This window comes from Dysidea avara, chromosome 2 (assembly GCF_963678975.1).
Source record: "Dysidea avara chromosome 2, odDysAvar1.4, whole genome shotgun sequence".
In the NCBI taxonomy this organism is placed as follows: Eukaryota; Metazoa; Porifera; class Demospongiae; order Dictyoceratida; family Dysideidae; genus Dysidea; species Dysidea avara.
The window spans coordinates 34,233,117-34,251,504 of record NC_089273.1 but is presented as its reverse complement, the minus strand read 5'-3'; the positions used below and the strand labels follow the sequence as shown (position 1 = coordinate 34,251,504).

The 18,388-nt window shown below is 35.2% G+C and overlaps 1 protein-coding gene and 1 pseudogene across 1 annotated transcript in view; both read left to right on the top strand.

The window, feature by feature from the left end:
• Positions 1–3,404: 3,404 nt before the first annotated feature.
• LOC136248035 (fibropellin-3 pseudogene) lies at positions 3,405–4,186 on the top strand (annotated as a pseudogene).
• A 1,441-nt stretch (positions 4,187–5,627) lies between these two features.
• LOC136247133 (fibropellin-1-like) overlaps positions 5,628–18,388 on the top strand; it is a 30,936-nt gene continuing 18,175 nt past the window's right edge. Inside the window, exons 1-5 of the mRNA XM_066038760.1 lie at positions 5,628–5,707; positions 8,282–8,512; positions 8,595–8,822; positions 11,903–12,091; positions 15,854–16,072. Coding sequence (XP_065894832.1) covers positions 5,629–5,707; positions 8,282–8,512; positions 8,595–8,822; positions 11,903–12,091; positions 15,854–16,072 — 946 coding nt within the window. The 5' untranslated portion in view covers position 5,628. The remainder of the gene's footprint in view (positions 5,708–8,281; positions 8,513–8,594; positions 8,823–11,902; positions 12,092–15,853; positions 16,073–18,388) is intronic.

Below are 18,388 nucleotides of genomic sequence, written 5' to 3'. Positions count from 1 at the left end.
GTAGAAACAAGACACCCATGATTGTTGAAGGGTACAGACTTAAAGTTTAAAGGTACAACAAATGCTATGGCCTATGGGCCTGGACTTCAAATCACTAAGGATCATTGAAATTTAGAAGATATTTTCTATTATGGACTCTTGGTATAAAACTCAGACCTTTTGTTCACTCAGGTACCACAGCATACAATGGTATAAGATAGACTTCAGAGCACTTAGGCTAAGATCTTTGCAATTAAGTTTTAGTAACCCTTAGGCTGTCAGGAATTCGGTTTACTCAGATGCCATAACACAGGGACGTTGGGTTCTAAAATAATTGTGACCATATTTTGGAAATCATACATTTGGGCAGAAGCAAAATATGTGAGAAAACTGAATTGAAAATTTCAGAGATTTTTTTCAAACTAATTTTTTTGCACATTCTGATGAAGTAATTATTAAGCCTTCTTGCTGTGAAGTTTCACACCCTTAGCTTCCTTTATCTAGGAGATATATTCAATTATGTCAGACTATGTAGCAATTTCGCCTAGCGTGGGACAACAATTAACTTACAAATTGGGTTCATTTATAAAACCAAACATTTTTTCTCTTTAGACTATAATACAGGTGATTTAATTGAAGAAAAGCACTAAGAGCACATGATTAAATTATCTAGGATCCCTTTTACCCTTTTTAGATTGTAGGAATGAAAATCTATTTCTACAAAGTGATTTGTTATCATTTGTCCAACCTGATCACTATGCAGTGCTATAAACTGATATTGAAAAGTTAGTTTGTTATGTATTAGACAGTAAATCAGCCATATCTTTGGAATGCTTCATTGTATCATTACAAAATTTTCACACAAGGTAGATAACCACGCACTGCTTCAGTTTAGCCATAAAACAGAAATTTTACCAATGTGCCAAAATGTATGGTTTTCCAACATAGGGTCACAATTATGCATACCCCCTGTGATCTAAATTCTAGCCATTTCTTAAAACAATAACATACAGTCTAATTTGGACTTGAATGAGTCTCCATAAAACAATGAATTAAAAATAATAGCTTAATGCATGACTTCGATTAACACTTGTAAGGATAGTCATACTAGAACCTAGTATATAAACTGCAGACAATTGACCAATCCTTATACTAGATATTTGAATCCTTAAGATGTGAGGACAATGCCTTTCCCTTAAAGAGTGATTTATAACTGCATTATCTATGGTGAAATCATAAATATGCACTAATGTCTATGATAAATAGCACTACCATTTAGGATTACATTCTTACAACAATAGCAATCATTTTTTGGCTTCTAATAAAGTTACTTCAATTAGATTCACAATATTCAAACTGTACATACCAACAGCAGATACCAGCAGGTATTGTACTAGTGTATATACGTATATAGAAAGAGTTAAATTGTATAACTACAGTGAATGAAGGATTGGTATGGAAATGGGGTCCATTTTACTAATGTGTTTCCTTTTCAGCTGCCTGCTTTTGGGAGTTAATGCTCAAATAGACAGTGAGTGTACTTACATAAATTATATATATTTACATAGCAACATTTCCTATTATCCTACAGGGCAAACCTATCTTGTATGCATGTAAATATTGCATATATCTACAATGTGTACTTATACAATCAGCTCATCATACTTATTGCAAAGAAAAGTGTTTATTTTTTATAAATTCTGATGTCAACACCACTTTTACAAGTTCACTTAAGGCAGGTTGCTTTTAATAATGTTATGTTTCAACTAATGATAGAGGTGTGTTAATACATAGGAGCAAAAATATTTAAGCAATTAAATTTTGATTCAAATATTAAAGCTACGTAGCTACTAGTCATACAGTATGTAGGATCAACCTTATTTATATGGGATAATCCATACTTTCAGCATTTTCACATACACTATTATGGAGAGTACTTGCTTACTGTCTTCCTCCTGTATACCCAAAAAAGTGCTGTAAACAGTAAAATTAATATTGATGTGATAGCTATTGTATGATCAGTGTTATTTTGATCAATGCATTACTGTATATGTGACTGAATTTTGGAAAATCACCCATATGGGCGCACATGAAATAATTAGAATTTTCATGTTTAGTAGGTTGCTAACAAGAGCAGGACGCAGTTTTGAAAATATTTCAAGAACTTTCTTGTAATTTAAGGTATTGAGAATGGCTTAAAACCATCAACAAGTAGAAAAGTTTGTGATTTTATCATTGAATATTTTAGGTGTCAAATGCGCCCATATGGGTGATTTTCCAAAATTCGGTCACATATGATCAGTGTTATTTTGATCAATGCATTACTGTATATGATCAGTGTTATTTTGATCAATGCATTGTTGTATATGTAAAATAATTGACATAGATAATATTCATAGGTAAGCAACTGTAACAAGATTTGGAGGGATATTTTTTTTTGCAGCTAGGCAGCTACCATAGCTAAATATTTGAATGGCTGGATATTCAGAGAAAAAATTTCAGAGGTGAAAAGTGATCTATGAAATACAATTCCTTGTTAAAACTTTTACGTATATATATATATATATATATACATGGTAACCCTCTAATTTGTCAGAACGTAGGCAGTAGGCACTGAAAAGAATGCTGAGTGTTTGTATAGCATTGTGTATACTGCTTGGCTGCATAGCCAGCTCCTGAGGTAATTATTCAGACCCCAGCTGCAACTCAGCTTCCACCACCTTAATCATTCTAGCCAAATACTATCATCACAGACATTTCTTGGCCTCCACTTTTGACTTTACAACTTCTTTCACCTTGGCAATTTTGGCGGCTGCACTTTTTTTATTTTCTACAGCTTGGCTATATATATACCACTTTGACACCTCAGATAAAGGAAACCACAGGGTTATATTTCACATATTGCCCTGACCACAGGGCAATATCTAGATATCGCCCTGTGGTTAGGACGATATCATGATATAGCCCTGATCACAACTGCCTTTGATAGGCAGTTACAAAGCATCAGTTCCCTTTAATTATTTATATAGAGATGCTTAAAATTTTGCACTGTTGGTTTGAATAAAGTTTTGCATTGTGGATTTAAGTTTAACATGTTGGTTTTGCTAGGGGCATTGTTGTGAAGCAAAAAGAATTGAATGAGTCAGCATTGCATAGTTCGGTTACTAGGCATCACTAAATAATCGTTTTTGCAATGTGGGGATTGTTTTTCTACACAGTACATTTCAACTGCATGTAAAGATGCCTCAAACATTCCCAGCCTATAAGTCTAAGTATTTATTTTAGCACCTTTAGGTTGCTTTATGTCCACAAAGTAGTTATTTGGTTTAAAATGGTGCCACTACAACCAATGAAACTCACACTTATTTCTTTTGCACCCACAATTTAAACACACAATCGATGTTTGCAACCTCTGTATATAAGTAATGTGTAGGTTTGTCTTCCTTCACCTATTTAAATATATATATATATATATATATATATATACATCAGCCAGTTGCTGCGGCTTCGTTGTGAAAAATTTTAGGCAATTATATAATAGTTATGAAGTCGACATAAATTTATGTGTGTGTGAAAAGGTAGAAAATCCAGTAACAATGCATCATTTTATATCCTTCTGTCAATAGATAATAATCAATGCACACCTAATCCTTGTCAAAATGGAGGTACCTGTCAACTTGGAACAGACTCATTAAATTTTACATGTGACTGTACCACTGGCTTTACTGGAGACACTCGTGAAGTTGATATTGATGATTGCGATCCTAATCCTTGTTTCAATGGAGGTTTATGCATCGATGGTGTTGACTCTTTTACCTGCAATTGTTCTAGTGGCTTTATAGGAAATCATTGCATGTATCAAGTTCCTGAATGTGCTTCTCAGCCTTGTTTTAATGATGGTACCTGTGTTGATGTTGTTATAAATAGTACAAGCACATTTAGATGTGAGTGTGGTGGTGGCTTCACTGGAGACACTTGTGAAGTTGATATTGATGATTGCGATCCTAATCCTTGTTTCAATGGAGGTTTATGCATCGATGGTGTTGACTCCTTAACCTGCAATTGTTCTAGTGGCTTTATAGGAAATCGTTGTATGTATAGAATCACTGAATGTGCTTCTCAGCCTTGTCTTAATAATGGCACCTGTGTTGATGTTGCAGTGACACAACATTTAATTGTCTGTGTGCTGATGGTTTCACTGGAGTGACATGTGAAATAGGTGAGAATTACTATACAGCATTAGAAATTATATTTTAAACAAATAACTGTGTAGCTAAGAATATTAAGTACTAAAGAAATAAACTAAATTTTCAACTGCACTTTATAAGGATATTATAGAGGGTATGCATACATATCAAAATATAAACGCATAAATCATACTCTAAAGATGAGTATCATATGGCATTAGCTGGACACTTGCTAACATGTTTTTATTATTTACTAACTTTGTGCTAGTACAGGGTGTAGGTTAAGTATATATAATAAACACGTAGAGCTTCACGTCAAAGAGTGACACATATTTCTGAGCCACTGATCATAGTTAGGTATGTATCTGCAAGTACATTGTATGTACAGTAACTTGTAAGACTTAGCATCTGTCACAATAAACAAACACCATCTTATACAGTAGATAAGACCTCAATCTTCATTTTTTGCAAATCATTCCATCCATTGATCACCATATTCATAGCCAGTAGATCTATAGTTTATAGTCTTTGCCAAACTTATTGACATGCTACAATGCAATACTTGAAAAATTAAATGCAGCAGTTATACATGTGTTGTTGTGCTAAAGGCTTGAGAAGCGTGGTGAATAAATTATAAGTCTGACGATTGTGTCAGTATGGGAAAGTGTTTTGATTCTCCAATACAAGTACAAATTGAACTTATACTGCTACTATCAATTCAGTTGCAGTACAGTCCACTTATATTAAAATAACTTCACACTGCCATGTGTGGTTGACAGCAGAAATTCTAGAGTCTTGCTGAAGTGACTGCCTACTGTCATGTGCTAGCAGATTCTTATTTCCCTGTAAAAAGTGGTGTTCACAGGACAACAAAATGTCCCAATACAGACACCCATGGTGATAATGGTGTCCGTATTAGGACATTTTGGTGTCCAGAGGACACTTCAGTTTTTACAATGTGGGTATGGGTCTGGCATGAAACCCACATCAGTAAATAATTTTACTATTGTTGCACCCTGTATGTAGCCTCCAGGCAAGTCATTTATAGATTTCTGGCAAATTACTATATTAATAATAGCTGGTTTCTGAAACCCTTCTACACTATGAAAGGAATAAATACATTTTTATAAGTTTTGCACTTAAACTGGAATTTCTATATATGACCACTAAGATAAAACTAATGCCTTTTCAATAAATAAGTGACTTATAGTAGCGTTTTGTGTGATGCCAGTATCTATTACTGTATCTGAAAAAGTAAGTTTAGAACAATAGAGATTTTATCAATTAAATTAAATGGTTTCTACTACTTTGGATTCAAACTATTTACACTACACATGTCAACCGCGCATACCTGCAGGTAGCTATCAAATGTTAGTTATCATCCTACCATATATATACAGTACATATATATATATAAAGAGCTGTGCTACATGTCTACAGTACATAAAGGAGTGTTGTGAGAATGGGGTGTGATAAATTGAAGTGTACCATTGTGCTATGGTGCATTATCACATGTCCACTACTGGGAGTTAATGGACAAAGTAAGTGTATAGCTATCCATTTTATATTATTAAAGGTACTCTTTATGTAATTACTGTGTGTACTATGTATAGGAAGTGTAATATGTCTGTGCATAACAGTAGCTATTTTTAGTGTACCTTCTCAGCACTAATAACGTTAACCTTACACTATATTAATTTGTGTTCAGATCTGCGAAAAGGGGTCTTACAGCCTTTCCACATTTCCAAGTTTGACGAGTCATAACTCATAATGTGTTTAACCTATTGTCTTACAATTACATCCAGGAATAGTGCTATGTTAGAAGTGTAATGTGACCAAATTTCAGACCGGTACCATACTCACAGGTAAAGTTATGGATTGCCACGCACATGCTATTGGAAAGGCTATAATACCCCTTTTCACTGATCCCATCACATAGTTGCTTCAAAAACCTTTTTGGGAGCATCCTTTATGAACATCTACCTATCCATAAGTGCTGCAAGCACTAAATATTTTACAATGCAATCATGTAACTAAAGGGGTCTTCCATACGCATCCAATTTACCAACTTTTACGATTCATAACTTCAGATTGGAAAGAGATGATATTGACTTGAAATGTGATTAGTTGTGAGTACCAACATAGCTTAATGGATGAAAGCCTAGCTAAATGATTCTTGAGCACTAAGTTATGGTCTTTCAAGTTCATAGATTTGGCCATTCAGAAGACCCCTTTTCACAAATCCTGTCACAAGCAAGTACTATAATTATACGTAAAACATGTAAATACAGCCCATTGTGTTTGAGACTGGAAAGTTCACTGTGTCAATTTGTTTTGTATGATATCATATAAGGTAATATTGACAAGTTTGATACCATAAAAACTTCTAATTCAATAATTATTATGGCTTTTAACCAGTCATGTGTGTTAATTCAATGTAGTCATACAGTTACTGCAGCCATACTATGTCACATAGTAGACATACTTCAACCAGTAGTGTGGCATCACATGTATTCATGTCTCATGTAGCAAAAGCATAAAATCTCTGGCCCTAAAGCATAGGACAGGTAAATCCCTTGGAGGTTGGGGATACCATGGTCATGATGTATTTTTTTGCCACCTCACCTCTATGGAAAGTATTTAGATGATTACTCTTCACTATGAAACATTTTTAGTTTGTGACCACCACTCCTCTTTTTTGAAGCAAAATGCTTAACAACTACAGTAAATAAGACCCCAATGATGCAATAATTAGATTTTCAACTCTTGCAAGCACCCATGAAGCATATAGGAAATTCTGCTTATGGTATCTCTTTAATGAAAAGTCAAACTAGTATATACTTGCTACACATAGATATATCACTTACATATACATATATATATATATATAGATAATAACATTGGTCATTGTACACATTTAATATGCTTGTACATAATGCAGCATTGTGGTAGCTACTGTATAGCAGGAATATTAGCGAGAATCTATACCTTCAAGATAATCTTATATTGGCATGCTGTAGCCCAAACATGCCTTTAAGATAACCTGAAATACTTGATCCTGTATTATGCATAGTTGCTACAAAATTTAAAATGTACATGTAGTGAATGTACCTCTTATAAACTAACGTCAACTAACTAACCAGTTGACTGACTGACTGACTGACTGACTGACTGACTGACTGACTGACTGACTGACTGACTGACTGACTGACTGACTGACTGACTGACTGACTGACTGACTGACTGACTGACTGACTGACTTGACTGACTGGCTCAATCACTCATTCACTGGTGCCTTCTGAAAAGTATACCTCCATGTTGGCTAACTTTACGAGTTTGAGTTTTACCATTGTATGAATTGATAGATGCCTTTGATATTTATGATGAGCTCTATCTCACTTCCTTGATTGCTGAGAAAGATGCTGAGTTTTGAGTTCCATGTATAATTGTTATGTGTTTGTCGATGGCTCCTATTATGTAGTTCATCTGGTGTGAAATGTGTAATGTGATCACTAATGGTATTTTGGGCATGTGAATTTTAACTAAATCAAAGAAAGTTGTAAATTGACACTAAACATCTTTGTGTGAGGAGATTCATTGTTAATCTCAAAAGAAAGCAAGTATATACCAAGAGAAGTCTGTACTATAAATTAAGTAATGGGCATGGTTTAGGGCTAGCTATTATATACATTTGTTTTTCTTCAGCTAGTTTATTTAAAGACATGGGTTAAATTCACCACTTGGCCTTTTGTAAGCATGTTCTCACTTCTAGTGCTGGAAGTGATGTTACTGTAGGTGCACTAGGATTATCCCTTATGATATGGTTGCTTTTCACTGTGTATGATATTTCTATGATGGTTTTTATTGGAAACATTTTGGTGGGCACTGTTCATTAATTTGTAGGGGAGTCCTACAAAACAGTTCTTATTATTTGGTTTCTTTTCGAGATAAACAATGAATCTCCTCACTGCCATGTTGTTTGATTATGTGACAACCGTGCAGATGCAACTTTAATTTATGAGTTATAATTCTTGCCATGCTTACATTATTATACTGTAACAGCAGATGAATTAAAAATACATGCTGCCTACTAATAATATGGTGTATATCTGCAGATGAAGATAGTTGTGATCCTAATCCTTGCCAAAATGGTGGAACTTGCTTTGACAGTGGTAGTGAGATTTTATGCCGGTGTCCATCATTTACAAGTGGAGAAAATTGTTCGCAATTGACAATTATCGGCTGTTGGCCAAGTCCATGTCTAAATGGAGGTACCTGCATAGATGTACCAGGCTCATTTATGTGTGACTGTCCTCCTGAGTATACTGGAATTGTATGTGGAACACGTAAGTGTGTTACTCTTTAATACAATTGTATTACTATACAGAACTATTATTATATTATTACTGTCCCTACTATTGTATACAGCTACAGATGAATGTGATCCTAATCCTTGTCTCAATGGGGGCACCTGTATTGATGGAGTTGGCTCATTTACTTGTGACTGTGAGGATGGATATAGTGGAGACACTTGTGAAATAAATATTGATGATTGTGATCCTAATCCTTGCCAAAATGGAGGTACATGCAATGATGGAGTCAACATGTTCACATGTGTATGTGAGGATGATTTTACTGGGGAGACATGTGATACTGGTGAGCATTATTAATGTAATTCAAAGTTTAATATGCATGTTGAAGATGTTAAAAATTAGACTATAATTATTATGTACATGTATGCAGTCATCTACAGTAGATTATGTACAGTAATGTACTTCTGATGCCCTTAGCCCTATATTATTTGTTTTACAGTACACAGTCCACTCAGTAGTACTTTGTAGATGACTTAGCATACTATGAAAAATTATAAAGGTTCTTATTTATTTATTTATTAAGGCTTTATAGCACAAGTGCTGAAGGTCTGTAGGACACCTGGTCCTACAGCTTGTTTAAAGTTGGTACATAAGTGTGTTTGAAAAGGTAGAGAAAGGAGAAAAAATCCATGACTGGACCTGGGCAGCCTTGAACCTGCAGCCATCCGATTAACACTCGAATGCTTACAGGAGTCTGTCAGGCAGTCAGGATGTTTTCTCCTTGTCAATTTCAAGTATATAATATATATATCCATAGGAACTCTAGAGAGTGACTTATTATCTCAAAGTACCCCTATTGGAACCAAATGGACATTACTTTATTTATTGAGGCTTTACAGCGCAAGTGCTGAAGGTCTGTAGGACACCTGGTCCTACAGCCTGTTTAAAGTTGGTTCTGCACATAGTGCTAAAGTATATGGTTTGTTTATTGAAAACCTTCCTTGCTTATTTAAATTGTTGCACTTAGAGAGGTACCGATTAATCACACATATTTGAGTGGAATTTTGGCTGTTACGAGTGCAATTATTCCATAATTGCATTATGTGTGAAAACCTGCTAATCACATAGTGACCACCCTTCTTGCTTCATAGTGAAAATCTGTATAGTCCTGTGTGGCCATAAAGCTGTAAGACAGACACTGTATTACTAGAGATTGCATCATTCTTTCAGCATTTAAATCACTTCTTAATCTGATTGGCCATTTAAGATATCATATATTTATACATTGCACATAAAAGGCTAGCAATTCTGATTGGCTATTCAAAATATCAATACTTGTCACACTTAAAATGTTTCTATCGTCAGTCTATTTAAATGGATTAATTATATCACATTCTTGTCACCTTTGAAAGGCTTCTTTGGCTTTGTTATTTCACTGACTGTTTTACAGGGGATGGTGTAAAACATTGACTGTGGACTATGGACTGGACCATGGACTGGACTGTGGATTGAGTATTAAAAAGTTCCCATTTCACCTGTTTACTTACACCAGACCTATTTTTGAGGGCATTTATAATGCCTAGAATTGGATCAGCAGCACCAGACTAGTCAACAGTTGTTACTTTCAGCCGCAACAGCGATGCTTTGAAAGATACCTACTGAGACTTGTTTTACTAACAGTTGACTTCTTTATACATTGTATACAGTAATTGAGCTTATACTTGTAGACTGAGCTTATCAGTTTAAATAAATGCACTCTCAAGAACATACAAAAGGGAAAAGGTTTATTAATGTTCAAAGTATTGCTCACACACCATTTGATAGCATGCAGTTGGTTCCACGTCCACATCCAGTAGCTACTGTGTATTACTGCAGTATTTAATGCACAGCGACCTGGCATGTGCCCACAGATGGCCTTCATGCACCTGGTTTGCTCGTGCCAGACAAATTCAGTCATTTTGTACCTCAATTTATAAGACTGGCTATGTGGTACTTATGGGGTCCAAGCTAGCCACTGTAACGTTCGGGCCATTTCCAGTCCACAGAATCAGCCGTTGCATTTTGGTGCATTGAAATATAGCAGAAGCTGTTCAGATGATTTGTCACTCAGTCCAGTTCCTAACTTGGCTATCCCTTAGCTGCACCACACAGTGGGATTTGGTGCAAGATTCAGCTTTCATCAGTATACTTTCAAACATTTTCATTAGCTATAGTCAGTCTTCAGTCCATACAGTAGTTCACTCTATGGTCCAGTCCATCGTCCACAGTCAATATTTACACCATTAAAGTGTAATTACAAAAACAAATCATGTGATTTGGGATTAATTGCACTCTAGTATTGGAGCAAATGTACGGCAAACTTTGTAATTCTAAATGTAATGGGCATTATACATTTATTTAGCAATTATTTCTAAGGGTGTACAGAGATTCTAGTTTGTCAGTATGATTATCATATTTGGCTGATTTTAAAGAAATAAATTATTTGAATAATGATAAATGCAGCAGTTGAGATACATACACTAATACCATACCTGTTTCACTGCCCATACAAAAGTCTCAATAGTAGCAGTGAAATTTATCCCGTATTTCACTGGTAGCAGTGAAAAAATTGTAATTGCAATTTCATTGACTAGAATTTATGTTAACAATGTAGCGCCAATTAGTGTTTACGCATGTTTAGTACATAGTGACAAATTGCACAGCATGCGTATATGCAGCGAGTATGGTATTAACTGGGAATAGCATGGGTAGCAGTGAAATTTGGGATAAATGCCACTCTTGTTGTATTGGAAATGGTAAATTTCACTAGGCTTCGCCTCGTGAAATTTATCCCCATTTCCAATACAACACTCTTGGTATTTATCCCAAATTTCACTGTTACCCAAGCTATTACTAGTACTAATAGTACAGTCATACATGCATAGCTGTATGCTGTAAACAAACTAGTATTATTAATGTAAAATAAAGGGATCCAAGCAATAAAAAGTAGTGAAACAAGAGATGAATGATGGTATTACAGCATAGCTCAGTGGGAAAATCCCTACTTTGGCATTGAACAAAATAATTGTATAACAAGCCAATGTACAGATTTCCCATTGAGTTATGTTGTAATACCATCATTTACCTCTTGTTTCACTACCTTTAGTGCTTGGATCCCTACATTATTTTTAAATTAATATAGTATTGAGTTATGAAGTTTGAAATATTTATGTGGACTGCAGAATAATGAACAGCATTTAAAGAGAGTATAATACATTTGTTTTTTCTATCTGGCCAGTTATATAAATTATGATTCATAAAGACTAAAGGCTGAGGTTAATAGAATTAGCACTTAAAATTGTGTATGACTATTTGTGAATGAGCCTGTGACAATAGAGCATGTTTAGAAGTCTTGCCTAAACATTATTCTACTCCATTTCACAGTTATGTGTCCAGTACTTAGTGCTCCTCAGAATGGAACAATTGATTGTTCACTTGGAGATGATGGCCAGCCAAATCCTGGGGACTTTTGTTTATTTGCTTGCGATGATGGATTTGTACTTAGTCGCAGTGATAGGAGGACATGTTTAGAAAGTGGTGCTTGGAGTGGATTAGAAACAGCTTGCAGAGAGGGTTGGTTCAGTTGTTTATTTAGTTGTGTAACTAATCAAATAAGAATATACACACAAACTACACTAATGTTAGGCACTTCATTGAGTACAACAAGTCACCAAATGTGTAAGTGATGTAGATTTAAGTGAATTACTGTGACCCGGTCAGACAGAACCACTTATATAATTGTAGACTTTCCATTTGGTGTTACTTGACAACTCATACTGTAACTTGTTTTGTGAATCATGGTAGCAACTTAAACCACGCTAGCCTAGATATTTACATGTAAATAAAGCTGTTGTGTACCACAATAATATAGCAAGTGTCATATAGATCCATTAAAGACACAAGAATTTATGTGTTATCAAACTTTTAGTTGGGGTACATCTATTTCACTGAAATAATTTCAGGAATAATTGGTAGTAGAAAGAATTGGGAATATTCCGGAATAATCAGATGAGTACTAGAAATCATTAGTGTAAATTATAAGTTTTTCTTGTAGTGTGATGCAAAAATCTTTTGGATGCAACACTGAAATAGTGCAAGCACAAAAACGGTTGAAAAGATCATAATAATACTCTATTCACTTACTCTAATAGAATAGTCAACCTCCAGCCGATTATTCTAATATAGCAGTCACTTTTGTAAAAACTCTCATTAATATGCTTGTTTTTGCAAATCACAGGAATAATTTCGAGAATTAAGAATAATGATAAATTTAAAAAGAATTGCTAGAAAGAATCATTGGAAGCTTAAAAATCATAATAGACTCCTGACTCCTGCCTATTATGGAGAACTGGTTTTGTCAGACCAGATCACGTAATTGCTGTAAAGTACTGGTATGGTTGTACTGTATAATTATCTTAGTAAGGATACAATTCAAATGGAATGGCAACCTTATTAAATGCTGTCATCAAAATTGTCAATTCTCATTAGCAGTAAGAAACTATTAACAGTAGCTCCAATTTAGAACTTGATTCCGTTAACAAGATTTTGATTTTTGATTTGACAAATAGAGGATCTTACATCTAGGGATTAGCCTGTTTAGCCTTTTCCACCTATTTTTCTTTCCAGCAATTTTTTCTTACTTATTTTGCTCAATATTTAGCTTGAAATGTCTAATTGTAGTACCCCAAGCTTACAAGTATGTGTGACTGTTCTATTAGAGTATTTCGATCTCTAGTCGCCATTTCTATGAGCATAATTATGTTGTCATAATACTATGCATGATTGTTCTATTAGAGTATCTTGATCTTTTTCATACAAAACTGTGCTTATTTGTCATTCTTTGGTGCCAATTTTTCCAATTTTCCATCTATTTTCCAACATTTTGCTTTCTTCTTTAAAACATATTTTCTGAAATTTGCTGGTAAAATTGGCACATTCCTACTCCAGTTAGTATTGTAAAAAATAACAAAGGTACAGGTAAGGGAATCTCTATTGTAGCATTGTACTATATGGAGCTACACATCTTGAATCAGTGAAAATTAGAGTGGTTTGATAGTTGAATAATCTGCCATCTGCAGCAGGCTAATGGATAATGCTGAAAATCTACACATGTACCAAACAAACTTAACATGCTAAATTGTGCTACACTTATATCACTATATTATATATGTATTATATGTACTAGTAATAACATGGGTAGCAGTGAAATTTGGGATAAATACCACGAGTGTTGTATTGGAAATGGGGATAAATTTCACGAGGCGAAGCTGAGTGAAATTTACAATTTTCAATACAACAAGAGTGGTATTTATCCCAAATTTCACTGCTACCCATGCTATTCCCAGTTAATACCATACTCGCTGTATATATGCATGCTGTGCATTAGCGTTGCTATGTACACAATTTGTCACTATGTACTAAACACGCGTAAACACTAATTGGCGCTACATTGTTAACATAAATTTCTAGCCAATGAAATTGCAATTACAACTTTTTCACTGCTGTCAGTGAAATACGGGATAAATTTCACTGCTACTATTGAGACTTTTGTATGGGCAGTGAAACAGATATGGTATTAATGTTATAATATATACTACTATTCAATAGAAGTATAAGCTTAAAGAATAATCGAATATTCGGTTGTTTTGTTCACAGCTATTTTGAATAATAAAAATTGCTATTTGTTTCAGCACTAATCTTTAGCAAACACCCATGTGCTTGTCTTCTAGAACTGATATCATCTTATTCAAAATATATACCAGAAGATATACAAGTGTAAGGTGAATAATTAATACAACATCTCGTTTCCCATCTGGAAGCAGTAAGAAAAATTTCTAATGTTTTTATACCATTACTAGTGCTAGTTGGTAATTCCTTGTGATTAGCATGTTTAAGGAGTATACACATGTGTTGCAGCATAGATAATGTATGTCACATGGATTGGAAACGCCCGTATTATTTACATAGTGATGTCATGGACTATCCTCGTTTCGCTGCACGTAAACTTTATGGCCTTGACAGGTGGAAGATTTCGCTGTTCTTATAACCAGTAAATTGGTGTTTGTTGTTTACAGTTGGGTTAGTTACCACCCACACTAATTGGAGGCTGGACTGGGTAGGGACGCTGGAAAGTACTAAAAAACAGCGTAAGAAAATTCAGGTTCAAAGGTGAAATATGGCATTTCAAAATGGTTGTACAAATTTCCTGAAGAAACAGAAAGTGTAGCATTGTTTCTTTGCTGCTGCTGTTTACACCACTTGTAGCAGGTAGAGTGTAGTAGGCTAGCTAGATATTCACTGCTTCGCTGTATATTTCCACTGCTTTGATAAAACGTCAGAAAACAGGCACTACTTTGTGCTATTGTTTAGCTCAAGTTGAGCAGTACTGTAGCATAAAAGTTATTTAATTGTACCACACATTTCTTTGGTTGAGTAAATGCGGTGATGAGAAGTTGGCTAATAGCACTGCTGCTGAATTATTAGCTAGTGCGTACCTGCCATTGTCACCTGTCGCAAGCAATATTTCTCCCAGTGCCCACAGACACACTGTGTTCTTGTTCAGTACACAACACAACACAATAAACAATGTAAAAGGAATGTCCACACCTTCAAACCAGCCTTCAAACAAGCAAGAGAAAGCCAAACAGTCACTCAACAAATTTCCCAATGTATTGGCGCACCGTAACTAGGATAGGATAATAATTTAACGGGCTTTTCCAATCCATTAGGAATGCATACATTATCTATGGTTGCAGCGTGCAAAATTTTTGAAAATTGTTCCAACAATCCTTAGTAACTGTTGCCAGGCAACAAAATGTAAACCTACAAACTTTGTTGTAGTTGCTTAGCAACCATTGCTATGTTGTGAAAATTATTTTTAGAGTTAGTAGTGGTTACCTAGCAATGGTTGCAAGGAAACAATGTTGTTGCTAAGTATAATGTACTTGTAGCTATATACATTTATATATGTGAGGGGGCATAGGAAAAGGGACCTATAGCAGTTAGACATGGAATTTGAATTCCACAATTTGCTAGCTATTCACATTTCAAATTTCAAGTCAATACTCAATTGTTTCATAAAGTTATGAAGAATTTAAATACAAGTGTACTTTCCTAATGTATGTAATTTACTATAATTATCTATCAATAAACGGAAATTTACTGACTTTTACTCATAAGTTTAAAAAGTCTCTATAGGTCCCTGTTTCTATGCCCCCTCACATATATTTATATTATGCAAAACTTCAAGAGTTCTCAAAAAAATAGGCAAATTCTTTGCAATTACACACTGTACTTTCTATATTTGTGTACCATTGCCATTATTTTATTTTCCAGGTGAAGATAGATGTGACTCTGACCCTTGTCAAAATGGTGGAACTTGTATTCTCAATGGGAGATGCGAGTGTTTACCATTGTGGACAGGACCCTATTGTGATATACCTGTTGTTGGTTGTTGGCCAAGTCCATGTCAAAATGGAGGCACCTGTGAAGATGTACCAAGCTCATTTTTGTGTCAATGTCCTGATGATTTTACTGGAATTATATGTGAAACAAGTAAGTGTACTTATAGTACACTGTATGGATACCAAATGCCTCTGAATATTAAACAACAGTACAACCGGGCATAAACTTCAAAAAAGTTAAATTTTATCATAACTTCAGATCTTCACCAGATTTCTTATTCCTGTTTGTTTGCACATCATTGTCCTAATGTATCAGTGCCTATTTGTACACAGGTTACCATGGAAACAACCACAATTATGCTGTGATTTGTATGTTAAGTCGTTATTAGTTTTTTGTATCTAGTTGTATATGCTTTTCAATTTGGCACTAGTTTTGTAACAAATGCAAACACTCATTGGGCCCAACATTTCGTAGGACCAGTTTTATAAAAAAAAGTAAGTTATGGCCTTTTTTGTGATTTCCACAGGGTTTCATAAAATCATATACCACTTTGACACCTCAGATCAAAGGAAACCACAGGGTTATATATATGACCACAGGGCGATATCTAGATATCACCACAGGGCGATCCTGTGGTTAGGTCGATGTCATAATATAGCCCTGACCACAGCTGCCTTTGATGCTGAGGAAGCAACAAAGCATCAGTTCCCTTTGATTATTTATATAGAGCTGCTTAAACTTTTGTATTGTGGGTTTGAGTTAAACATGTATGTGTAGTTAGGGGCTAGAGATGCAATGATACAGTGTGTAGAAGTATCGATATATTGCCTCTGGTGTATCACGATACAGCGGTATATTGTGCAATACAAAGTGGAGTCTAAGCAGTGGTCTGTGTTGTTTTTTTTTGATTTTTAAGAGAAAAAAGTGAGCTAATTTTTCTTTGCGAAGCATTACATACTACTCAGTTTAACCACAATGTACAACAATTGATTGTCAGCCATGTTAACAAGCCATGATATGTCGATAATCACGATACGCGATATATCGATACAGTTTGACTTTGTATCGATACAGCGATATTGTCTTAAAATGATACAATACACGATATATTGTTGCATCTCTATTAGGGGCATTGTTGTGAGTTAAAAAGAATTGAGTGAGTCAGCATTGCATAGTTCAGTTACTAAGCATCGCTAAATAATCGTTCTTTGCAATGTGGGGATTGTTTTTATACAGAATACATTTCAACTGCATGAAAAGATGCCTCAAACATTCCCAACTTATATGTCTAAGTGTTTATTTTAGCACCTAAGGTTACTTTATTTATCCACAAAGTGGCTATTTGGTTTAAAATGGTATCACTACAACCAGTGAAACCCACAATTATTTCATTTTTGTGCCTACAATTTAAACCCACAATTGATGTTTGCAAACCTCTGTATAAAAATAATGTGGTGAATGCAGGTTTGTCTTCTTTCACCTATTAGGTGAGCATACCAGAGTGGTATATATTACTTACACCATGGCCACTCAGGATTTGCCTGATATGTATGTCCAAGCCCGAGGGCCGCAGGCCCAAGGGTGTGGGCATATATATCAGGCAAATCTCGAGTGGCCATGGTATAACTATTAAATGTACCACTCTGCGTGGGCAGTTCAAAGGCACCGCCAGTGCCATAATTTGTATATTGCACTGCTGCAGACCGCAGTGAGGGCATTATAACTTATAACGCACTGGTTGCGATTTTTTAGACCACAACGAGTGCATAATAAGTTATAATGCACCGACCGCAGTGCAATATACAGATATTGCACTGGCTGCGGTTTTGTGCAGCATAGCACAAGTGCCGGTGACGAAGACCACTACGACACCTCACCTAATAGGTGGAAAGACACTTCACAGATCACTCGAATTCTTTTATAGCCTGACATGTAAAGGTCGATTGTGGGCCATAACGTCACCAATACGTATAATGTTTACAAGCAGCCAATGGCGATCGAAAAAACCAACACGGGTGGCCACAACTCTAGTCTACATATATATAAACGTACTTATACACCTTACTAGTCTGGTGCCATCTTAGCCCAGATTAAACTGTAGTCCACTTTGACAATGACTCAATAAAACAAATATATTCTAAATAATACTAACCTTTACGTTCGATTGTGGTAACCAGTTTTGTCATGCCACCAGATTCGAGTTTAGCCAGTGTGAATAGTAAGAATTAGACTAGTATCGTTTAGTAGTTAGGTTTTGTTTACTTAAAACGTCTATTTAGCTACTTTTTTTGCTCGAGAGAATCACTATGGCGATTAGTCTGGCGCTTAGTCTATATGGCAATTGAGTGATCACGATGGCATGCTGAGCACTACATGATGAGAGTCGAACAGCGAATGCAGGTTAGTGATATAACCCATAGCGTACTAGCTTTCAATATCTCAGGTGGCTGCAGTACTGCAGGGGAA